Source organism: Lathamus discolor, chromosome 3 (assembly GCF_037157495.1).
Source record: "Lathamus discolor isolate bLatDis1 chromosome 3, bLatDis1.hap1, whole genome shotgun sequence".
Classification (NCBI taxonomy): Eukaryota; Metazoa; Chordata; class Aves; order Psittaciformes; family Psittacidae; genus Lathamus; species Lathamus discolor.
This window is the reverse complement of record NC_088886.1, coordinates 131,010,434-131,035,725: the sequence shown is the minus strand read 5'-3', so window position 1 is coordinate 131,035,725 and position 25,292 is coordinate 131,010,434. Positions and strand designations below refer to the sequence as shown.

Here is a 25,292-nt window from a genome sequence, read left to right as displayed (position 1 = left end):
GGGCAGCCCCCACAAGCAAACCCTTTAGCCTTGTGTTTGAGGATGTTTTCTTTTGGCTTCGCTGGTCCACTTGCATATGAGGGTCTTGCTACAGCTTAGAAGGAGCTTTGATGCTAATGATGTGGTGAGGAGACAACTGCTGGCATGCCACAATGTGTTCCGTGGCGACTGCAGTAAGTGTTGCTGTAGATTGCCACAACAGTGTCTACACAGGGTTTTTCAGTACGTGGTGTAAGTAGTACTAATACATAGACAGTGCTGGTAATCATTAGATGTGCCATTGCCAAGTATATAAATTTTTATTGGAAGAAAAGAAAAAAAAAAAAAGGAAGTGAATTCCTTCCTCTCCTTTTAAGTAGAAAATGCACATTTTTTTGTTGTTGGGTTTTGGGGGAGGGTTGTTTGGTTTGGGTTGGGGAGGGGGGAGGAGGGGAGTTGGTTTGTTGTTTACAACGAAACTCACTCTTCTTAGGCGAAATGTCGTCCATCACTGCAGTTTAGCTTTTCGCCAAGCAGAAGTTGTTTCTGCAAGTAGCTTCCAGTGAGAAGCTACTAGAAGTATAACTGTTCTTGCTTGGCAAGGAGGGCTCATTCCCTGTACTGTCTTCAAACTCAAATGCATTTCCAGCATGCTGTGAATGGTCCCTGGCTCTTAGGTGTGACGGGCACTATCAAGGGGCAGCATATCAATGCATAAACACCATCACCACCTTATACCACCTGTACATGGTGATGAAGAAGCTCACATTTCCCTTTGAACATTTCCTGTTTAAGTTGGCAACAGAAGAATAATGCTTTACAATATATAGTTTGATATGTACATAAGGAATTGTAAGAATTGTGTTCTCTTACAAAAAGTCATTTATGTGATGTACATCAATGTATTTCTTTCTAAAAAACAAAATCACATAATCAGGTGGAGATCATGATCCAGAAACAAGGAGACAGGGTTCCTGTCTGATGTTCAGTAAAGTCAGTTGAAATCTTTTGGCAACTTCCAGTAGGCTCTAACAAGCTTTGCAGTTTTAAGACAAGAAAAGCTGCAAGCAAGGCAACACAGGAGTCTATGTGAACTTTCTCATAAAACGGAGTTTTGCATAGGCAATGATAAGGAAAATAATAGTCATACAGAAGAGAGCCACTAGGTTTTCCCACATTGCCCAGTTGGTAGGTACAATTCCTTGGCCGCACAGGTATGCTTCACCAGAACACCTGCAGAAGAGCATGGGCCACAAGTTAGTAATACTATGTGGTGCAAGTCTTCAGGTAGTTATTTTTATTTCTGTCCCACAAAGATTCTTTTACTTTCAACTCTGCAAAACAGGACAGAAATAGAGTAACTTCATAGAATCATAGAATAGTTAGGGTTGGAAAGGACCTTAAGATCATCAAGTTCCAACCCCCCTGCCATGGGCAGGGACACCTCACACTAAACCATCCCACACAAGGCTTCGTCCAACCTGGCCTTGAACACCACCAGGGATGGAGCACTCACAACCTCCCTGGGCAACCGATTCCAGTGCCTCACCACACTAACAGGAAAGAATTTCCTCCTTATATCCAATCTAAACTTCCCCTGTTTAAGTTTTAACCACTTACCCCTTGTCCTATCACTACAGTCCCTAATGAAGAGTCACTCCCCAGCATCCCTACAGGCCCCCTTCAGGTACTGGAAGGCTGCTATGAGGTCTCCACACAGCCTTCTCTTCTCCAGGCTGAACAGACCCAACTTTCTCAGCCTATCTTCATACAGGAGGTGCTCCAGTCCCCTGATCATCCTCGTGGCCCTCCTCTGCACTTATTCCAACAGTTCCATGTCCTTTATATGTTGAGGACACCAGAACTGCACACAATACTCCAGGTGAGGTCCCACGAGAGCAGAGTAGAGGGGCAGGATCACCTCCTTTGACCTGCTGGTCACGCTCCTTTTGATGCAGCCCAGGATACGGTTGGCTTTCTGGGCTGTGAGCGCACACTGCGGGCTCATGTTAAGTTTCTCAACTTCATAAACTATCATTACAAAAATAAGCTTAAGGGACAAATCTCGTTCTCTGTTTCTCATAATTTTTTTCACTAGTATCCTAATTGTTGTTTATAGATAGCTGGCAACTTATGAGTAAACCTCAGCACCACATTAAACCAAGGTGAGTACAAAAGTATTAATTTCACAGAGCAAACAGTGGAGGTCCATAGCATCATTTTGGGGTCCAAAAGCTGTGGAAACACTGCTCCAGCACTGTTCCCTGCAATAACCTCAGTTTGCCAGCTCTCTGTCATAGAATCATAGAATAGTTAGGGTCACAAAATACTTTTATTGCTACAGCTTAAGGTATCAATAGTCAAAGAGTATTCCAAATCGGGCAGTAGCACTGGGAGATAGATACCTTGGTAGTCTCCTGTATCTGAAGGGAGGTTAATATTTTCAAACAAACTCTGATGGGCAGGCATGCTTATGATCACAGGTCTACTGCTTCCCAACAACTTTGTAGTTGTCAACACAGTGCATTTCTTTTGCTAAGTGACCCTGCGCTTGTTTAAGAAAACTAATAAGGTAGGGCTAGGTTAAAACCCCCAAAATTTAATTTTGCTCATCTGCCTACTTTTAGGAATAAAGTTTCATCCTTACTTCACTGTTGGGTATTTATGAAGTTTTACTACATAATTTTAAAATTCATTATCTTGGGTTTTTTTATTGAAACTGGCCTGTGAGTGGTTATTCTGTGAATAATATAAATATTTCAAACAGTCAGACTTCTCTTTAAGCAAGTCATCACCACTCAGGCCACCATGAGTTAGAGACTTACATTTCTCCTGAGATATCAGGGGGACAACTGCTTGCAGGCACCGTGACATTTGGATTCTTCTCCTCACAGAAGTAGAGGTTTCTGAACTCATTCACTTGAAGAGCCTAGGGAAAGAGACAGACATTGCATTTTTACAGTTAGTGCTTTGGGATGCTAAAACTGAAACACCTTAAACTAACTTGATTATTAGAAGACACTTATCACCATTCTTGGAACTGTATGTTTATGTTCCTTTTTGTTTTGAAGCTCTTAATCACTGCCTTTCTGGGGAACTGGTCCAAATTTCACATGCAGGATGGTTTGCTGTCTAAGTCTTTGGATTCAAAGTTACATTTCAATGATATAGTCATGGGTTTCGGTCTTGCCAGCAACAAGTTCCAGTTTACCCACTTTCATCTGAGTCAGTCTACTGAGGGGTAAGGAGCAGAGCAGAGGGGCAGGATCACTTCCTTTGACCTGCTGGTCACGCTCCTTTTGATGCAGCCCAGGATATGGTTGGCTTTCTGGGCTGTGAGCACACACTGAACCCGGCTCATGTTCAGTTTCTCTTTGACCAACACCCCCAAATCCTTCTCCACAGGGCTGCTCTGAATCACTTCTTCGCCCAACCTGTAGTTGTACCTGGAGTTGTGAGTTACTTTCTTTCAAGCAGCTGCACCCTTAGCTTTCTGCTACCCCAGCTCCTTATTATTTAGAAATGGCAGTAAGTCATATTTCACTTCAGATGGAGCCACACAAAACACCACTCTGGCATTGTGCTAAATTCTTTAACCAGTTGGACAGTCATTAATATAAAATTTGCTACTCAAACAGCAGTCCCTGGAGAGGCCATACAATATTTAACTTTATTGTAAACCATAGGGATCAACTATTCAGATTAGGAATTAGTGCCTCACTCTGCTGCTGTCCAAATGGCACAAAAGATTTGTTCAGTCTCTGAGACTTCCACCTCTCACACAGAGATTAATATCTGCTTCCTTTTGGGGGTTGTCTGGGTTGTTCTTTTACCATGTTCATGCAAGGAAAGAAACCAAATCTGACTTTTAAAAGAACTTCATTTATACTCAAAACCTCTCAAGGAAGCAGCAGGGTGGCTACATTACTCACAGGAGACCAGTGCTGCTTTCTACTCACAGTAAGTCCGTATCGGGGAATGCTGAAGTATTTGAGCCAGTTCAGCCAGCTCATTACAGAAGGGAGGTTTACTAGGAGGCCTGAAAAGATCTGAAACAGAACAGAAGAGACTAATGAGTCACAAATGCTGTTTCCTGCAAACAGTACCATTCTTGCACAGATACTGCAGTTGCCTAGCAGAGGTGAACTGGGATTGATGGACTTCCTGCTGTTGTTATGCCCATGCCTACAGGCATGAGGGTCAAAACCTGAAGTGGTCTCAGCCAGCTGGCCCAACAGCACTCCAAGTTCATCTGCTTGCAAAGAGGTCAGAAAGGTTTTCTATATTCATGTGAGCTAAGAAGCATGTATGCTAACAACTTTTTACTCTGGAGGACTGTGTCCTATGGTAGGCTAGATACAGGCTAAAGAAGGATGACTGGAAGATGAGCAAGTGAAGAAACAAGAAGGAAACTGTGGGGATCCTTAAGGGCTGTTACTGTTCAACTTCTCCTCTGACCTACATCTTTAATGTGTACTCTCTCCTGTTTGGAACAAGATTTGCTCTTTCACTTCTTAGTACAATTGAATTTCATAGGCAAACATGACACTTCAGGCTATGCTTCAGCACAAGTGTTTTTGTGCTTACCCTGCTATCTGTGCATGTGCCATTCCTTACACACTGTGATTTAACTCAATGTACATCAGCTGCCCTTCACTACGCATGCACATTTCTCTCTCACAGCATGCATTTGAATCGATACGCTATCACTTAGCTTATGGCAAAAGCAAGTTAAGCTGCAAATCAAAGAATAAGGGATATGCCTTGGGCTCAGGATATGTATGCAGACACCTACCAGGAATCACCTGATAGGAGGTACTTTTTACTCTAACTTGATAGGCCTCACAGTCAAGAAGTTTTATTACTAACATCATCATCTCTTTGAAAGAGAATTCACATGCCTCATCTGTAAGTAGTCAAAATTCCTTCCTCATTTGCTCTCTTCCTTAGAAGTCCTTGAAGAAGAGTACTGAAGTAATTTCTGGAACCTAGAGACAATACTCAATTAAAATAAAGAGTATGCTCCTGCTAATCCCATTGGGTAACAGAAATTAATTCAATAAAATGAATCAATTTAAAGTTTATTTCAAGATTTTTTTTCCTTTTAAATTATCTAATTGATCACTTAAATTTCTAATACTGGAAATGCAAGATTTTTTTTTTTCAATTTTTGTAGGGAAAATTTTTAAAAATACAATAAACAACACTGTTGGGGGCACACTGCAAAGCTCTGATGGCATCACATCTACTGAACTGCACCTGAGCAATGATTTGACCCTTAGATTACAAGCTGGCAGAAATACATCTTTTGACTATAATGACAATAAAATCACAGGCATGGGACCTAGATACTACTGGCCTGTGGATTCTCAGCCTGCTTAGTGCTGGCTCCACCCAATCCCCTCAGCCTGGGTTACTTCCTCACCTCCACCAAAGGAGACACACACCCTTATATACTTACAAGCATAAGAACAAAACAAATAGTGATGAGCAGGTTGGCCACAGCCACCACATCCATCCCAGCACTGATAGCCAGAGACATGGCCGTGGCAGTGTAAGACACCAGAATCAGGCTCAGCATGAAGAAGAAGAACCGGCCTGCAACAGCTTGGTATCCTGTCAAAAAAACAGCAAGGAAAGAGTCCAGTAAACAACCACATTATGAATCCCAGAGAGGACCCTTGGACTCCTGTACAAGACAGGGAAAGCAGGAAGAAAGACCAAGTTTGGAGGTGGCAGGAACTATGCATGCCCTGAAGGTCCGAAGAGCATTACCAAAAGATGTGGTCAAGCAGGTTCCAGTCTTAGATTGCAGGTGTCTCTGCCCCTGCCCCAGAGTCTTTTGAAGTCATGATGCCAAGCACTTAAATCAATTGAAGTTTCAAATAGTTTCATGTTATAGATATAGGAACTAAACTCTGGCTAAGACAGAAATCAAATATGTTGGAAGATGACAGGTTCAATGAAAGAAACAATTCTTTACCAATCATCCAGTAAGTGATGCATGAGAATATGATGGCTGGAGCAGTTCTCATGGGCAGCAGATCTCCTAACATCAAGGCCAGGAAGTAGGCAGACACACGGTAATATCCACTGGTGTACTGATGGCTACAGGGACAGGAAAGGAGTTGTACAGGTTTAGAGGTTACCTAGGAAGCAGGCTCAGTGTGTGTGCCTGGTTTATCCTGATGTGGTTTCTGTTTTCTCTACCACTGACTCCTCTATATGCAAGTTGCTTATCCTCTCTGTGCTGTCACTTCCTTCTCTGTAAAGGCTGATCTGTCTCACAGCCATGCAGTCACATTGAGAGCCTCTGAGGAAAGTCAATTAAAAGCTATGTGACTGCTAAGTTACATATTGGGAAAAAGCTCCTGAATCTCTTTTCAAAGAGAATGATCCTTAACACAAGAGCATGGGAAAGTATTAGACTGCTACTAACTGGAGGAGGGCTTAGTCCAGAGCTAACTCATACAGCTGCTTCCAGGCAAGAAGGAATGATACCAAACAATGGGAAAACACCCTTAAGGAGACCCACTCACCTCCAGTTCACAGGCCAATTAAATGTCACTAGAAGATCCTTTAATTGGTGAGGTCCCAAAATCACAGCTCGTAAGCTAGGCTGGTAAGCAGGGCAGACTGGCAAGAAATGTCTTTGTGGGAAATATTCACTCCTGAGCAGCTGTTAGGGGCAATATTAAACTGCTCTGAGCAGCCTTTGGGTGGACATGCATTCCAGGCACAACTCCTCAATTTCTTCTTTACTGCATAGGATCTGTCTCTTGACTTTTCATCCCATTAGCTGGAGGCTATTCCAAACTCTATTTTCAACATGCATGAATATTTACATATGTGTATCTAACATAGACATGCATTCACATACATATGCATACATACATATATATGTGTATGTATGTAAACAGAGATGTGCTTGATGATTAGGTAGCTCTTGTGAGCCAGCCAGCAGCCCTCTTTATCTAAGCATCCCTTGCAAAGCTTTTCCAAGAACTCTCCCTTCATATTTGCACTTTCGGACCACTGCAAGACAGCATTTCAACCACATCAGCAAGAGGGCAAGCAGGGCTCACAGGGTTCACAGTCAGGATTCACATGCAGACTTCAAAAACAGCTGTTACCAAAAGTGGAAAGTGAGCAGGAAAAGCACTTCTCGGTAAGCTGTGACACACTATGCAAATAAAAGCACTTTATTTCTCCCCTCCTTCCCCCACCTCTTAGTATTTCATCTCCCTGCTCTACAGACCAATTAGCATTACTGTTACAATCTGACGTGGCAAGGGAACAATCAAGCTTTTAGTGGAAATAATTTTGTTTAGCCCTTAAGATATTCCCCGTGCCTCACTCCAGGGTATGAAATGGTCTAAGTGCCTCACTACTTACACAAATAGTTTCTTGTCTCTGATGAACAGCTCAATCGCAGAAACACTAGAAAAACACTGGTTGGTGGTGACAAAAAACAAGGACCCAACCCTACAAGACAAAACAGAACAGTCAAAAAGTGAGGAAAGCGCCTAGATCAACACTGGCATCCTCAGATACCAGCATACCATCAAGTCAGTGCTTTTTTGTCTCTGTCCACAGAATAGAGATAGCTAATTGTGCTACTGTAGATCTTTGCTGCAAAACCGGATTTATTCCTTTGTCTTCCCTTTCACATCTCCTTTGCACATATGTGCGAGCCCGACAGAACTGCAGTCCTTTTAGGATCTCCAGCAATACCATGCTGCAGTGCATTGAGGGTTGTGAACGCTACCCTCCTTTGTGGCCCCGGTGGATGCCAATGCCTTCCCCGTCACTGAAACCTTTCTGCTACAGATAGAAAATGAGCAAAGCTGTGGCTTTCCAACTTACCGATTCTGAATGCCACTTCGATCCAGTTTTACACCAAAAAAGATAGCACCCACAACTAAGGCTAGAATTATGGTCACTGCAATCTAAAAGTGGAAAGAAGAAAGGGGAAAAGGGAGTCCTTCAGATAAGTAAACAGGGACAAAGCTATTATTAAGGCATACGCAGAGTTTAAGATTCACAGCTGCCTGGAACTTTGCTGTTGTGAGTCAATGTATACCAATCACACACACAGTTGAAAGTTTTATGGCAAATTTTTTGAGTTTATCCTCTTCACTCGTCTCCTTTCTCTGATCTTCTTTGGCTGGAAAAGGTTAGCAGAAGCATACTCAAAGAATAACCTAGCTTAGAATTCCAAGAATTTGAAGCACAAAATTAGCATCACCCAAGAAGCTTCCCATGTAAATCAGAGAATAGAACATTTTCCCCAGTTCCAAATTTTCATGGCAGTAGTCCTGTGCTAAGCTAAAATGGAGACTTTTCAAAGGCAACAAAGGTAGCTAGATATCTCACTCCATTTCTGTGGCAGCAGCACAGGACTTTCCCGTTTCCCTAGCTGTCTTTCAAAACAAAAATGTACCTTACAAATTGCAGATTGTGTGACTGAGAGCAGTGGGAATATGAGACAATTGTTACCTACTTGTGCAACAGAGGCCTGTGGGTTCCTGATGAGGTTCTTCAGAGAACGCTTGGACACCCAGTACAGCTGGGTGAGGAATCCATTTGCATAGGTAATCTCATGCCCCTGCTTGGATGCTTTGTGCTTTCTTCCCCGTCCAAGCTCCACGTTCCCCAGGGCTTCCTTTGTGCTCTGATACAGGCTGGATTTGAGATATTTCTGGTGCAGCACATCTACCACACTGCTGTCCACATTACCTTCTGCCACTCCATTTTCACTGCTAACCTCTGAGTGAGAAAGACAAGATATGAACCCAACCTTCAGACATAGCTCATTAACATGCTCATAAGACTTTTGAAGCTGAATAAATAAAGCAGAAATGCCCAGAGAATCTAAATTGTTCAAGCCTTAGCTCTGATCTTACAAGGATAACTTGAGTGGAGGGTTTCCCTACAGTTTTAACCAAACCTAGCTAATCTGCCAGTTCTTTGTGGCAAGAAAATGGTCTTATTCTTGGAATGAGAGACCAGAAACCCTTTGTTAATTTGGGGGAAATCAGTGTTGGCTCTGATCCATTTCTCTGTCCCCAAGAAGCACCATTATGAAAACTGTTCTCTTATGTTCAGTCATGGATATGTTACAGCATCCTCAAAGAAGCATTTCCTATCATTTCACTCATGGAGTTTTTCTCTAATCTAGTTTCAGACTTTCTCACTGGACTGTAAATCCATTACTCCTTAGCCTATCTACCCTGTCTTCCCTGCAGCAGTCTCTTATGTGACTGAAAACTTCTGTCAGCTGTCTGTTGAGACTAAGCAGTCTTTCCCACATAGGTTTTGTGAATTGCTGATACTTATCACTGCTCTCCTATATTACTGAAGGAAGAAAAAAAAAAACCCTTTAAAAGTCTGAGCTCTTTAAAGAAGTCCAAATCAAAGTATATCTATGAGTAGGAAAAATAAAAAGATAATGTGCCCCTTAGACAGGAGGAAACCCAGAGAATAAAAGCTTGTCATCAATATATATATTTTGACCTCTACATCAGCCAACAGTGGATTTCTCCTTCACAATTTACCTTTTCCTGTGTCCTCAGGACTGTGATCCTCCTTGCTTACTGCTACAGCAGTTGAATCACCATTTATGATATCAAGGAAGAAGTCAGCTGGATTGTTGAAGGGTTCACATTCATATCCTTAAAAAAACAAACCGAAACAAACAAACCCACACATGCAACCTGTTCGTATTGCACAGACCACACTTGGAAAATCGGGTCTAATAGTATAGTACCCTTCTGCAACCCTCCTACAAGAGAACTTCACTGCTTTCTGTGAGCATTAGTTTACAGAAGTTCAATGGATGGGACTTAGGAGACAGGGAATCTGAGGTACCTATACAGAGCATCAAAGTTGCTTGTTCTCCACTGATTTCAGGTGAGAATAAATCTGTAAGTTGCTTCTACTCAGCTAGCTCAGCATACACAGCTCTTTCCTCCTTCCCAGTGCTGTTCAACCACATCCAACACTCATAGTCTCTCACTAGAGGTTGCTGGATGTTTGCTCTACAGCCTCAGATGCTTGCTCTAGAAGATCAGTTCTTGATTGTGTTTCCTTGGTCACCAGGAAGAGTAAGGCCTATCCAAGAGCAGCTTCTTCTAATATGATTTCTAGCTATGGGAAGGGTGGGGACAGGAGTGAATGGTGGGAGAGAAAAAAAGGCAAGGATGCTTATAATACTGTAGCATTCCTGTGAGAAACTAAGTGAGGTCGGATACCAAGAGGAGGAGCAAAAGTAGTGAGATTGGTTAAAGCATCTCACTTAAAGCCAGGGAAAGCTTACAATCCAGTGTGTCTCCATGGCTGCATCTAAACTAGATTGGAAACTCACTCCGCATTGTCTGTCCATTATAGTCAGAAGCCCTCACTCTTGGAGAGGAAGCAGCCACCCAACAGTGCAATTAAACCATGTTAAGACACACCATGATTTTATCCTCTCAGTTGCCCACCTGCAGTTAGACTAGAGCAGATTCTTCAATTAGCCCATACAGATTGCTGCAAATCAGGCTGTTGTTCGCAACCCACTGGGTCTGACATCTAGGCCTGGTAGAACTATAAATATCTTGTCTGTTGTGCAAGATGCTTCTAAATGTCCAAATGATTCTGGGTTTTTGTCCTGATGCAAGGCAAAACAAAGGCGTGAGAGAGCCGTGCTCTGCTATCTAAAAAAATTTGGGGTTTTGTTCTCTTCCTGTTCTAACATAACACTGTTCAGATTGCATGTGTACAGCCTCCGGTATCGCAGTGATAAAACAGTACAGGACTGAGCCAGTGCTAGGGTCAGAACCTACCCACAGATTAAACTCATTAGCCAGTTGCCTTCCCTCTTGGCACAGACGACTTACCAATAGAATTGAAATACTCCAGGGCCTGCTTTGCAGGACCATGGTACAGCACCTTTCCCAAAGCTAGTAATGTCAGACTGTCAAACAGCTTGAATATAGAATAGCGGGGCTGATGGATGGAAAATATGATGGTTCGCCCTCTTCTTGAGAGGCTGAAATAGAAACAAAACATCTTTCAGATAAACCACACATTTGTGCCAGAGATAAACCACAGATAAACCACACATTTTCAGGAAGGTCATGTCAACCTGAACAAAAGATAAGCATCCAAATCCAAGAAAAGTACTTGTCAACTTCTCAGGGTAATGACCCAAAAAAGCTGCAGTTTCCCTTTCTCTATGTCAGATGCTGCCTGCAAGACCTTCAGGACAGCACCTATCATTACACGGGACCATCATCTCAGTCCAGGTAGACTATGTATGGTGTTGTCTGTAGCTAGCAAAGGTTGAGACCACAGTTGTGTATAAGCCCTCCTCACATGTTTTCTATACCAAGCTGCAACCTAACTGGAATGGTCCTACTGCACTCAATAGCAGTACCAGGCTTTACATAGCAGCCTGCATAAGTCTGGCCAGCTGAGATTTCTCTTAGCTCTTCTGCTGAAGATTTACTCTCTAAAACAAGTCAAAACTAGTTTTCCTTTGGATTTTTCAGGTGCTCTTGCAAGTGCTTTAGCCCTGATGCTTAACAAGTATTCTTGCTGATCAAAGACCTCTATCCACAAACAGCAGAGAGTAAAACCCCCCCAGGCAAAACCAAACAATGCTACAAACATGCTACAAACCAGGAGGAGGGTTAGGAGCCAGTTCTCATTAAATCAGCCTTCTTTGGTCCTCTTTGTACCAGAAGACTGTTCATCTCCAAAATATAGGAGATGAAGGTAAACACTCAGAGAAAATCTAGAGATGAAGGTAAACACTCAGAGTAAATCTACGGGTGAAGTCTGATCTGAGTTCAAGGCTGTTGCCAGAGTGGAGGAAGAGACTTTGCAGTACACTCAGTTGGAAGGCCAATAAATTATGATTACAAAGCTTGACCTCTCAGTCCACCCCTGTCTGTGGCAAAGGACAGCTGTTTAAGCTACATCTTTTTGGGCTCCAGTCCAATGCATGCTGTGGAAGGATTCCCATCAGCTTCAGAAAGCTTTGGACAAGACCCAAATAAATAATTTACTACCACTTCTGAGTCTATTTGTTTACCTTTTTTTAAAAAATTTTAAAAGAGCACTGTAGCTACTCAGTCATAGCAGCATTCCTTTTTTAACTGAGTTGACAACAAAACTGCAGTAGAGTCCTTAGGAACTGACTCTTACTTCTTCAAGAGGATGAGAACTGCATTGGCTGTGCTGGCATCAAGGCCAGTTGTTGGCTCATCCAGAAAAAGGACTGGTGGCTCTGTGATGAGCTCCATCCCAATGTTGGTTCTCTTCCGTTCTCCTCCAGACACTCCTCGGATCAATTCAGTTCCTACCTACAAGCACAAGAAATTGAACATTCACAACAGACCTGGTGAGCACATGCTGTGGAGTTCAGAGTTTTCCACAACCAACAGCCTCATTAGTGAACCCTAGCGCCAGCAACAGATGATGAGTCCGACCCACCATGAGGGACTGTAGCTGTATGCAAAGCATGATTTTCAGAGGCATCAGGCACCTTATGACTTCAGGGAACAAGGATGACACTGACAAGGAAGCGCCAGAATGAAGCCACAGCAGTCAGAGGTGGCACTGGTGTTCCAGGATGCCTTTTGTTGGTAACTTGCCTGCTGCTCAAGTAAAAGTGGGGTAAGCAAAGTGAAAGTAAAGTGAGAATAACAATGCAGCTGGGAGGAACAAGCTCTGCAGAGAACTTCTCCATCATGGGCCAGTTTTCCACCCCTCACAACTTTCAGCACTATAAAAACAGTTTCCCTGTCTTGTCCCACAAAGCCAGGAAGTGACTGTGCAGCTTTCGAAGGTGCAATGACTAGGTGACTTTTTCCCCTCTGAACTTATACAACATGCTGGACATAGTCCAGAATCCTCCCTTTTTAGTAGCAAATACACATACCTCTTTCCAAGCTACCTCCTGAGCTGGAGACTGATTTCTTGTTTTCAGTATGCTTTAGTCAGGTTCCTTCTTAGCTTAATGTAGCTGCACTACATACGCAATACTGCGCAGAATCAAGTAGTTCAGTTCCCAGAGGTAGTAAGATTTCTCAGAAAGGTGTTCTCACTGCTCACCTTAGCATCAGCCACTTTACTTAATCCCAGCTCGCTGATAATCTGGGTGACTCGCTCTTCCTTCTCTTTAACACTGATGGAGCTGGGGAGTCGCAGGGCAGCAGAGAAGTGCAGGTTCTCCCTCACCGTCATTGTGCCCATGACAACATCATCCTGAAAGCAGTACAAATGGACAGTTGGAAAGCTTCCTTCTCAGCTACCTGACTGGGCACCAGAGTCCCTGTAGTGGCAGTTGTCGGGTAAGCTGTTCGTGGGCAACAGTGGAAACTAGACTGAGGGACAACCCCTGCTTCAAAATTTACATGGCACAAAATTCAAGGTCACCGTATGATGGGAGAAGTGCTGCAACACCAGCAGGTTTATAGGGATAACACACGACTTAGCATGTCTGTATGCTCATTTGTGTAAAACTGAGCCCGTAAGTGTGTATGCATTTATGTATTTAGGCATTAAGTGTTGTTTGTAGTTTATGGGCCATCCTTACTGATCTAGGGAGTACTGCACAGGGGTGGGAGGGAAGAGGCCATTTAATGTCTCACCTAACTGTCTATCATTTTAAAGTTAAATTTGGTTGCTTTAGTCATCTGAGAGAAAAACGTCTTGAACTGGGACCACTTGAAAGAAACTTCCTGACCATTCATGAAACACTGAGTTTTTGGGGGAGATTTGACCTGCAGGATCAAAACCCAGCATCACTCTCATCATATGCATGCTCCCAGAGCCCCCCAGCTGGCAGCTTTCAGGAAAGCTGCCTATTCCACATCTGTCTGCAGTCAGAAGCTTGAATGGTTTCCGGATTTGATTGCTCATATGGTTGCCGAGAATCTCCTTCTCCTCAGCTCCCCCAGGGCTTAGAGGGTCTATTCTTGGTCCAGGCCTCCACCCACTTCCTCAGATTCAGCCGGCTTTTCCTGTCTCTGAGCGAAACGAAGCTCTGTCCCAGACATCCAGAATCAGAGGAAGAACAGCAGGGATCTATTTACTTCCTAGAATTATTGTGTGATAGCTGAAGGTACTTCAGCCAGCTAGAACTCCTTCTGAGTTTTGCAACAAGAGATTTTGGGCGTTGTGGGTTTTTTCCTCACCTTCCTATATTTTTAAACCCTTGCTAGTACTTCAGGGCAGAGCCCAAAGCCACAGTTGTCCAGTGGTTTGGGCATCCATGTGGCTTTGGGAAGACAAACACCCCCATGCTTGACTTGGTTGAAGTAATGGTTTGATCCTCTTGTCTTCCACATCCCAGAAAAATAGTACATACCGTAACATCTGAGTTATCAAATCAGACTCTGTAGGGATACTGAGAATTACTTAACCTAGTTGGTCATGCTTTGCTTATCTTGTGCAGTCTTCCAACCCAAGGGTTTCCAGGCCTCCACTGAAGGCAGTTACTCACCTGCACAACATATCCTGAGATGCACTTAAAATTTGGAGGTTGTGGGATGCCATCTATAAGCACTTCTCCAGACAGGCCTGCTGGGTCCTTTCTGGCAGCCAGCACATCTAAGAGACTTCAAACAAACACCAGGCATTAGTTTTTGCCATAATAGCTGGTTTTTTACCTTTGACTGGATAAGTACCACCAGTCACAACTGCAGTTACTGGCTGCTAACGGCATGCTACAAGCCAAAGGGCACAGCAAGGGGCTTCCTCTACTCTGGGGAAGCTCTTTGTACAGAAAGTCAGGATTTTCAGGCACAAGGTGTGCCACAGCAGTTCTGTAGCATACAGATCCTCACAATTCACAGCAGTCAACCCCCTACAGACACAAGTTCATCCTCCGTATTAACAGTTAACCTCAAATGCAGAGAGAGAAAACAACCCTGCCAAGTAGCTGCAGTCTGCTCTCCAGCCAGCAGAGCACAGAATTATCTACTTTGATCTCAAGGATATTAATCCAAATAGGTATAAACAAGACTAGAGTTATTAACTTAACTCCATTTTTTTTAACTATTCTAGAAAATAATTTTGTTTTAACATATTACTGGATTCTCCTTGCTGCCAATGCAGAGGCCAGCCTGCCTGCTAGCTATGTAAATATTGCTGTGACAAAGTGCTTGAAAACATCCTGATTAGCCAGCAGTCTCCTAAGAGAGGGAGATCAAGGGTCACCACAAAGGCACACCTAAGTGAACCCTGACCATATTTCCCAGTCTCTGACATTCTGAAAGGCAGAGTGACAAAGAGTTATTTTACTGTAGTTATATGGAAACTAGCATCAGCACTAGCTGGAGATAGTCTACATGGTATTTCTCTGTGCTTTCATTCAAAGAACTCAAGCACATGTGCACCCCCACCAGCAGGCCACGGCCAAGTTGAGGCTGAGGATCCAGAGCATCCTACAGACTGACATTACACAACATTCCTGTCAGTTGTCATAGAGGGGTTTAGCCTAGCATCTTCAAGGAAGTCTGCTGCAGTGACTGCACAGGGGTTGACATCTCTTCTGCCCCGAAGGAGCTTGCAACCCTCCTGCCATCCCATTACAGGTCTAGAACAGAGCTTACACCTGAGCCCCATTTACCTCAGTTCGGCCTGATATCACAACTCAGGCCACCAACACCAAAGGTGACTGTGGCAATACGGACCACAGATCAGAGCAGATGAGGAGTGTGACACCACTGCAGGGCAGGAACTGCAGCAGAGCAGCTAGAGGGACATGACATCAAACTGCATCACCAGATTTCTCACAGGCATGCAAGGTCTGAGCCTGCAGATCCCTCCCATCTCCACCAACCCTCAGAACCTCAAATCCTCTTTAAATAGCTGAATGTCCATTTGAAGAAGGAGAAGAAAGTACTCACGAAGATTTACCGCTGCCTGTTGGCCCCAGGATAGCATTCAAGCCTGGCTTCATAATGCCACTGGAAGAAGGAAAAAGTTATTTCTAAATGGAGGACTATTCACATGCGGATCATAGCAGAAAAGGTGTGAACAAAATGCTGTCAAAAGGAAAACTTAGAGATTATTTAAAACTTCTCTTTAAGTCTGAAATCAAGAAGCATTTTTTCCTTTCTTGTCCCAGACTAACAGTCAGAACAGAACCAGAGCTGGACTTAAAAAGCAATCTACAAAAGACAGAAAGTAAGTGTCTTCCCTGCTGAGTGGGGTCTTGAAGAAACAATTGTTCTCTGCTGCTCATTTCCTCTGACTGCAGCTTGAACCATAGTTAAGGGAACCCTTAGATCTTCTTGCAGAAGAGTTCACACAAGTTTGATCCTAATTTGTTCAGATCAATCACTGAAACTGCTCCAGTTATATCCCTGCTATTTTGCCTAAAAGCAAACTAGAAAGTGCTCACATGAACTGCAGACTGGCAGAAAGGTAGTAATTTCTTCACCAGCACAGCTGGATCTGGAAGGTAACATTGAGGTCACTGATTCACAGAAGCAGATTAATTCCTACCCTCTGGTACTTTATTTAAGCAAGAACTTACTAAACATTATGAAGGATCTTCTTTTCCACAGTTTTCCGTTTACATAGGAATCCACTGGACTGCTTAATGGAGTACTGGATGTTATGGAAACTCACAACAGAGCCTCGGGGGGATCGAAGGGACTCTCGTGTGGGAAGAGAACGTTGGAAGTTGCCCACTTCTTCCTCTCCTCCAACAGAAATAATGCTGTGATCAGATGTGTCTGCCATCATGTCTCTGTTACGTCGGTCAAGCTCAGCTGCGTGGAGTTTTTTGAGGCTACTGTTGTTTTGAGCAGTTCCCATCTGTTGAGAGAAGGAACACAAAAATAGGCAGGGAAGGAGGCATGCAAGCAAAGACTCCTGCAGAAAGTGTCTTGGAAAAGAAAGCTCAACACACACCACACCAATCCTCACATGTGCCAAGTTTCCAAAAGGATGGATATCCGCACTGGTAGTCCCCAAAAGCCCAGAAATCCATAGATTTAGAAAAATACACATAGCCTTTAAGAACAAGACATGTATGGTTTTGAAGTGATGCTAGCTCAAAGAGTATATAATGAGTTAAAAAACAGGCTCATTTGTGACTGTCACCTTCTTGCTTAACATAATGGGGACTAGAAACTCAAGCTGCTACTGCTTAAGCTAAAGGGACTCTAGCTCCCCTCCCTCGGGAACAACAGGCCTAACTCTCCTCACACGGCCACAGAGCCAGCAGAGAAAACGTATTAATGAACCTGTATGAAGAACCACAGGAAGGAAGACAGTTGTGCTTATGAATGCCAGTCACCTGCACCTTGTTTGCTGGCACAAGTTTATTTCAAAGATACCAATGTGACTAAAATAACAGTCACACATGCTGCTTATCATGTTTCAGTCACACCAGTATCAAGATAACTTCACAACTACAAATAGGAAGAGAAATTTGGATTTGTCTGGAGGCACCATTTACCCTGAAGGTAGGAGCTTCCCCCCAGCCTCGGCTGACACAGTAAGGAGAAACATGGTACAAACTGGCGCATTAAGGAAAATTAAATACGCTATCTATTTATAATCACAAAGTTATAAAGCACTCTGGTTCAAGCGGATAGGCTGCCTCTGGAGCTCAGCGCCTGAGAGAGAGGACATGTGAACAGCAAAGAGAAGGAACCTTTCTCCCTGTCCATGCTTCAGAGCCTACATAGTAGGAACTGTATCAATATGGGTATAACCGCTAATATTGGTTGCTTATTAGTCACAGCAGCAGCGCTCTTTTGGCAAGGGGCTGCTTCCCTTTCTGCTACTGTAACTGATGGAGACCAAGTTTGGATCCTTTCACCCGTTAAAACAAACAACAAGCAAATGAAAATGAAAATAAATAAAAAGAAAGAAAAGTCAAGTTTTTGTCTTGACGTTGCATGTGAAGAACTCTTGGAAAGCCTACAGTCCCCAAATTCTACTGCCTGTGTAAGGCCTGGCCATAACCTCTACCCTGCCTTTTCAGACAGGTGCCCTCCCAGCCATAGGTCTTCCTGTCCCCTTTCCAGGAAACTACAAAGCAAAGAAGAAAGGAATTGCTACATTTCTCAGGGAGAGAGATGGTGATCCTTTTAAGAACCTTGAACTACAAGAGCCACATTTAAAGGAACAGGAATAGCCCTTTCCTCTCTGCCTCCTCTATCACTTAAAACTCCGGAAGTTGCAGTAGGGTTTTTTTTCCTGTATAAGTAAAATAAAAGCGGTGGCGAGAAGGAAGAGTTGTTTAGCTTGGACACATCCTGAACCCTAAAGCTGGTTCCCCCTGGGAAAGACTTGCTTATGGGAAGTAAGAAAGGATATGCTGATTGCATCAGCAGGAGAAGGCTTATACACATGAAAGGTTGCACAACAGATCAGAAGGGGGGAAAAAAAAAGGGTGACAGTGGCACCAGGGGCAAAGACCTGTTAGACTTTTGAACACTTCCTTGTTTTGTATAACTCACATCTGTCCTGAATGGGTTCTGAAGTTCATTACACCCATAAACTTCCATGGGGGTTTTTGCAAAGCTGCTGATTAGCACTGGCAAACCAAACCACCGCCGGGAGTATGCACAAGGATGACAGCAGGTTGAGAAAAGTTTAGCAGAGGCTGCAAGTAGGACCAGGCAGCAGCAGCGCCTCCCAGGCAGTGCCCCCCCCACGGCTTCCCAACCACCCACCCTCGCCCCACCGAACGGCTCCGCTACTCAGCCAGAGCCGCGAACCAACCCGTCCGACCGCGCTCCGCTTTCCCCCCCAGCCCCCCGCCCGGCAGTGCGGCGGCCCCGCGCCCCGGCCAGGAGCGCTGCCCGACGGAGGGCTCCGGGGGGCCCCGCACCGCACCGCACCGGGCCGGATCCGCGCCGTTACCTCCCGTCTAATCGAGGTTCTGGCCACGGCACTGCCTTCGTGGTGTTTTATAACCGGGTCTGGGAGGCGTGTTACATAAAGGGGTGCGGGGCGCTGGGAGTGCCGGGTGCCGTCACGCAAACCCCGCCGGGATGCCGTCAAAGGCGGCAGCGATGGAGCCACGCTCCTCCGAGCAGCGCGGCCTGGCCCCGGCTGCGCGACCCCCGGGGCGGTGCTGCCGCCGATCCGGGCCGCCCCCGGCTGCGTGCGCCGCGCTGCCTGCGCCGGATCCCCCTTCTCCGGCCGACGGCGCGGCGGAGCCCCAGTGTGCCGGGTTGCCGAGGGCTGCCCGCGCTGTTACCCCGCCGTTACCCCGCCCAACAGCCGGGCAGTGAAGGAGGTGGCGGGGAGCAACTCTTATCTCTCTCCCTCTCTCTGTCCCCCACAGTGAAAGGGGGAACGGGCATCAGATACGGGGAAAAGAGGGCTACAGCGGGGAGTGGGAGGCAGCACTCGCTCTCTCCCACTTTCCCAGCCTTTAGAAAGGTCATCCACGCCCAGGAGTTGGTCATGGGATCCCCTCCAAGGGTGACACTGCTTCTACCACCCTGATCTCACACCTTCAGAGGCACTGTGCTCCGCAGGTGGTTCCCTGCTGGGTCATGGGGCCATGGCAGCCCACCGGGGTTACCTGTGGTCCATCTGGCTGCCTCTCTGTGCCACCATGTGTACCCAGCTAGGAGAATGTGTGAAAGTAGGAAGGTCGGATTTCCTTCAGTTTGTTGTCAAGACTTCTTCTCAGCCTCCTGTTCTCAAGCACTATTGTCTTTATAAATAAGCTGACTCTCCCCAGACTCCCTGGTGTTGTGAATGCAGGAAAAGCCCTCTTTTATGGTTTATAAACATGATTTATAGCAGAGCTGTCAAGTCACCATAATAATTGCCTCTGCTTTGACTACCCTCTGCAGTCCTGTGTAGCATTACTTTTTTTTTTTTAACACCACCTCTGGCTAGATCAGTTTAAGGCTCAGCTAAGCTGCCTCTAGCTACCCAATCAATACTAATAATAAAAACTACAAAGGTTGACCTTTGTAAGAAAGGTTTTCCCAACACCTGCCTTCTTCCAGGCATGCTGATGCACTCGATGCAATTAATGCACTGGGCAGAAGACAATTGCATCTCATGCACCTCCATTGCTCTACAGGGCTGACAGGAGTTCACAGCAGGTGGGACAAAATAGCCCTAGAGATCTGTCAGGAGAGCAAGTCATGTCATAAGTACACCCAAGGCTCAGGCTTGCTGAACAAGAATGTTATCTTCAGTTACTCTATGGGTCAGAAGTGGACTTGAGTTCATATTTCATTTGTGATTTAACTTCCTCTTTCGAGGAAAATCTGCCTACACAGAAGAATTTTGCCCTAGTCACAGACAGCTTTTGCCCTAGTATTTCATCAAGCATGTACGTCTCTCTGTCTCCAAGCATATCTCAACTCTAAATACTCACTACCGCTCAATGTGCTGCAGTGACAATCCTCTTGTCATGTGCTTGGGCCGGTGAGGAAAAAGCGCCTGTGTGCCTGGGAACAGAGGTGAGCATTTTCTGAGTCATGAACTTGCTGCTCCACATAGTGCCTGCACAGTGGTGTAGAAGAACAGTGAGCTAAAGGAAACACAATTCAGGTTACTCTTGACAGTTAGTTTCAATTGCACAGCTGCTCCTCAGACACAAGTGATGGATGCCTTCACACTGATCATTTTGGGAGACAGCCCTGCTTCTCCCACACTTCATGGAATGGAAAAAACACTTCTCTTCCCTCTGTGCCTGAGCGCATCATGATGGCAAAGAAATAGATAGGGACCTAAGATATGAGGAGGAGCCAGATCTGTCAACTTTAGCATCCAGCTGGAGTCTCTGGCTTTCCTCCAGCCCATTCTTCAAGCAACAGTCTTCTGGGCTTCTTAAAGGGCTTTTTGATCCTCTGCCTGTTTGTCTCCCACCCTGGTTGGGAGTATTGGGCCATTTTACTCAGCCAGTCGATTTAGCTCATACTATTGCTGAGGAAGGCTTCTGCCACTACAGCAGCAGCAAACAGTGGCCAGGGGTGTGTTTTTTAAAGATGAATGAATACTTGTAACAAGCCTGAGGAGAGCCTTTTTTTTTTTTCACTGCACCACTCTAGATTGGTAGGTGCCAGCACTGCTTTTTGCTGCTCATTCACAGAGGGGCATTTGCCTTGTAAACTGTCAGCCTTCTGATTAAACTATGTGGCCTTTACAGAAAGACAACAAAGCCATTAGCCCACCCTAAAGCCTTAGCAACCAGCAAGTTTCAAAGCTCTGCTGCTTTCACTGGGTGATGTTAAACAAATAATGCTATAGGCCTTGCCTTGATACGCTGTGGTAGCAACGCAAGAGCAACCTGGGACATGTTTCAGGTCTCATGCAGGTTTTAGCACAGGTTTGGGGTCTTTGCTCTTGCTCCTTAGCTCCTGCTGCCTTGTGCCTCTCATCTGGCTGCCACTTACAGGCTCACAGAGCAGGAGCGACCATGATACTGTCCTGGGCATGGGGGAAGGGACCTAGCTAAAAGTGAAGCTTCGAGGGGTCTTGCTGAAAAGCATAATTCTAACTTACAGCCAATTTGCTGCAACTGGCATTGACCCTTTCCAACAGGTTCTGGTCACACTAGACATGTTCTGCGTGTGCCTCAGCACATAGAATGGATAAGGAGCTACTAAGGACCACGAGTTCCACTCTCCACTGAAGGTTCTGATCCCTTCTTCCAGTCTTCCTTCAGCCTGAAGCACAGCTTCACAAACAATGAGTTTGAAAAGGGTGTTGAGGGTTCCTTCCGCTTGTTTTTCATGTGAGCCAAGACTTGCTGCCATTGATAATGTCAGACATGGCTTTGTTTAGCAGAATCACCAGACCAAAAGTTTCAGATCTGTTTCTCCACTGCTTTCTTCAGGATGCTGCTTTCATTGTGCTGAAGATCCAGGGTGGTTTTTAATCCTGCCTTGTGCTGAATTTCGTAAAACTTGTAAAATATTTCAGGGCTTGAGCCAGCAAGAGAATGCATGAGAAGTATGTGCAGGAGGAACTGCATGTTGATGAGTACTATTGCCTTTTCTACTGAAAGCAGCAAGAAGCACATCCCAAAGCTCCCTGCACTAAAACAGCTCTGAGATCGAGGCAGAAGACAGCAATATTAGGCACTGTGCATGAGTGAGAGATATTTTGTAGCTCTTCTTTTCCAAAAGCTCCAGCAAACCATTCTAGAAGACACACCCTATACAAATGTGTACATATGCTGATCTGCTTCATCTACAAATTCATCACCCTATGTGCAAGAAAAAATCTCAGCGTGCCTTTTTCATCCTGATTGCTCACCATGTCAAAGCCCATGCTGACTGAACTCCCTTACTTGGTTACCAAGTGCTTCTTGCCTTGGGGATGTTGCTTTTGCAAGACTTGCAGATCATGTAGAAGAAATCTGACTTTGTTAATTTTGTTAATCATTTAGTCCATTATCTGAATTCAAGGTAGTACTAAACAGTAACTGTTTAAAGATAAGAAAGGATTAAAGCAAGTCTAAGAGTAAATTATATCAATGTTTAACCAGTGTGCTACACTGAGATACCATGGGCTTGACTGACAGAAATCATGAATAGCTAAACTATAAGACCAATAGAACTACACAGGGGTGCTATTTGGGCAAAACAAGTGATCAGACAAGGATATAATAACTGTACTCTAAAGTATCTAGCATATCTAAACCACCAGTGCAGTTCTTCAGTTCTTCTAAATCTCAGAGGAGATTTAAGTTAGTTATAAGGAAGAAGTTCTTCTTCCTGTGAGGGTCGTGAGACACTGGAACAGGTTGCCAAGGGAAGTTGTGAATGCTCCATCCCTGGCAGTGTTCAAGGCCAGGTTCCACTGGACCTTGAGCAACTTGGTCTGGTGTGAGGTGCCCCTGCCCATGGCAGGGGGGTTGGAACCAGGTGATCTTAAGGTCCCTTCCAACCCAAACCATTCTATGATTTAGTAGTTAAAAATCTAAAATATAAATGTTCTCAGATATTTACAGCCCCATCTTGCTGTTGCTAGTGATGTTACAGAGAACCTAGGACTATCTGCCCCAACTCAGCTCTCCAGAGGTTAGCTGCCTCCAACAGGAATGTTGGCATGCATAATGCCAACAGATGCATAATGCCAATAGATATTTCACCTCCTTCCTCAGGAGCAAAGTCCAGGCTGCCCCACCAGCCGTTCCTAAAAACTGTTTAACTTTTATCCACTCCCAAGGCCTGAGCTGCTGCCATTAGTATTTGTTGTGGCAGATGCCAAAAGATTCAAACTGTTTTGCAGTAGATGCTGTACACCCAGAGTCGCAGTGTCCTTCCCCAAAGGGATACTGCACAACAGCAGAATGTGAGATAGTGTGACAGTAAATAGCTTGTATTCTGGAGAAGGAGAGATAAGAAAATAGCTCTCGCTTGTCTATAACTTCCACTTTCCCTTCTGCCTGCCTAGATGCCTAACAGTGCTGTATGACCTTGGCAGACAACCACCATTCCAGCACAGGGCAGAGCATCACATTAGGTGAAAAAAAAAGTGAAAAAGGTCACAGATCTCAGCTATCCCCTACTCTGATGCAGACTGAGGGAAAATCACATTCACCAGTAGTGAAACTGAAGCAGAAAGGCAGGGAATCAGACAGTAGCAAGCATTATCAGAGAACCCAAAGGCCAGACTAGTCTAGCCAGGCTAGTCTTGAAGACAAAGGCAGTAACATAAACAAAGGGGAGAATGAAAAGAAGGAAAGCACCTGGCTGCAGAGCAAAGGAGCTCTTTGCACTCACCTTCCAGATGGCCTGACTGGTTATGTTCCACTAGATGCTAGGAGAATCTCAATATTTAGCTAGTTCACTAGAGCTAACACTATTTTTAATTTGCCAGTGCTGTTCTGCTCCTCTCCAGACCTACTTTTTTATCTCCCAGTTTGTAAACTGCTGTGTAAGTGGAGATGACTAGTACATGCAAAGGGGCAAAGGGAGCCCAGAGCTACCCAAAAACCACTGAAAGGCAGCTAGGTGTCCTAGGACATTAGACAGTTGACAGTAATTTGGGAAAGGCAGGGTGAGCAGAGTATCATAATAGAAAAGATAAGGTAGGTCTGAATGGCAGTGAGTAAAGGAAAGTCTGGGTGTGGAACACCAGGATCGGCAGGTGTTGATGGCACTGACCTTAGCTGCTCACAAGGACATCAACATATCTAGGGGTAGCTCCTCCAGGCACTCAGACTGGAAGAGAAAGGGCAATGAACAAATCTTGATGACTCATGGAGGAGGGACAGGACAAGAAACTAAACACATATCTCCTGCAGGGTATATGAAAAGGCACATGCAAAACCAATCCATGGTCACCAGACTGCAGGAGACAAGAATTCAGTAACTGGCATCTGCATCATCACAAGGACCACTGTCGTGGTTTAAACAAAGTCATCCATAAATCAGACAGTCACTCTCTCACTCCCCCCACTTCTTGACCTCCCCCTACTCCCGGAGGGATGGAGAGGAGAATCGAAAAGAATGCAACTCCCACGGGTTGAGATAAGAACAGTTTAGTAACTAAGGTATAACACAAACCACTACTGCTACCACCAATAATAATAATGATAAAGGAAATAACAAGAGGAAAGAATACAACACCTCACCACTAGCCGACCAATAACTCGCCCCACTCCCCCTAGCCAAGCACTGACCGATACCTCGTCCAACCCTGCAGTCCCTAGCCCTTCCAGGGTAACTCTCTGTTACATCCTGGGCATGACGTGCTGTGGTATGAAATACCTCTTTGGCTAGTTTGGGTCAGGTGTCCTGTCTCTGCTTCCTCCCCGCCTCCCCTCCTCCCTGGCAGAGCAGGAGGCTCAGAAAGTCCTTGGCCAGACCAAACATTTGAGCAGCAACTGAAAACATTGGCGTTATCAGCACTGTTCCCAGGCCAAAAAAGCAAAAAAACAGCACTGCACCATCTACTAAGAAGGAGAAAAATAACTGCTGCTGCTGAACCCAGGACAACCCCTGACCACAGCACGCAGACACAGGCCTTGGTGCTTAAATGCTACAGTCTGTTTGATTACGTCTTTTGGTATTCGTGAGTATGCAGGTAAGAAAACAGAAGTGAGTGCAGTCAGTTCTGGCTTAAAATAAAGTTGCACATCTGCACAGCTAATGATCACTTGGGATGGCTTCCCAGCCCTTTCTCAGGCAGCACAAGCATAGCTGTCTTCAAGCTCCTGCCTTGCATGATGCTTCTTAGGCTGCTGTACCTCCTGGCACATGGAGATGAGCATGCCAGCAGACAAATGACTGGTATCTTCTGGGGACAGCAGTGGCCAGGATACCGCACCATCCAGAGCTGTTTTGGAGATCCTGTGCTGAAAAGCCTTATCA

General features: G+C 44.9%; 1 protein-coding gene across 2 annotated transcripts; it reads right to left on the bottom strand.

Moving 5' to 3' along the window:
* Positions 1-280: 280 nt before the first annotated feature.
* LOC136010498 (broad substrate specificity ATP-binding cassette transporter ABCG2-like) lies at positions 281-24,107 on the bottom strand. Of its 2 annotated transcripts, none has more exons than XM_065671797.1 (16): positions 24,084-24,107; positions 16,514-16,797; positions 15,882-15,941; positions 14,474-14,588; positions 13,081-13,233; positions 12,172-12,329; positions 10,860-11,011; positions 9,537-9,653; positions 8,483-8,748; positions 7,846-7,928; positions 7,375-7,464; positions 5,963-6,087; positions 5,441-5,595; positions 3,939-4,028; positions 2,805-2,908; positions 281-1,212 (listed from the first exon to the last, which is right to left on the bottom strand). In XM_065671797.1, the coding sequence occupies exons 2-16, from the start codon at positions 16,795-16,797 to the stop codon at positions 1,065-1,067; spliced, it is 2,100 nt and encodes a 699-aa protein (XP_065527869.1). In that variant the 5' UTR covers positions 24,084-24,107; the 3' UTR covers positions 281-1,064. The 2 variants fall into 2 exon arrangements, with proteins under 2 accessions (XP_065527869.1, XP_065527868.1); XM_065671796.1 differs by lacking the exon at positions 24,084-24,107 and adding an exon at positions 18,859-19,201.
* Positions 24,108-25,292: the final 1,185 nt, after the last annotated feature.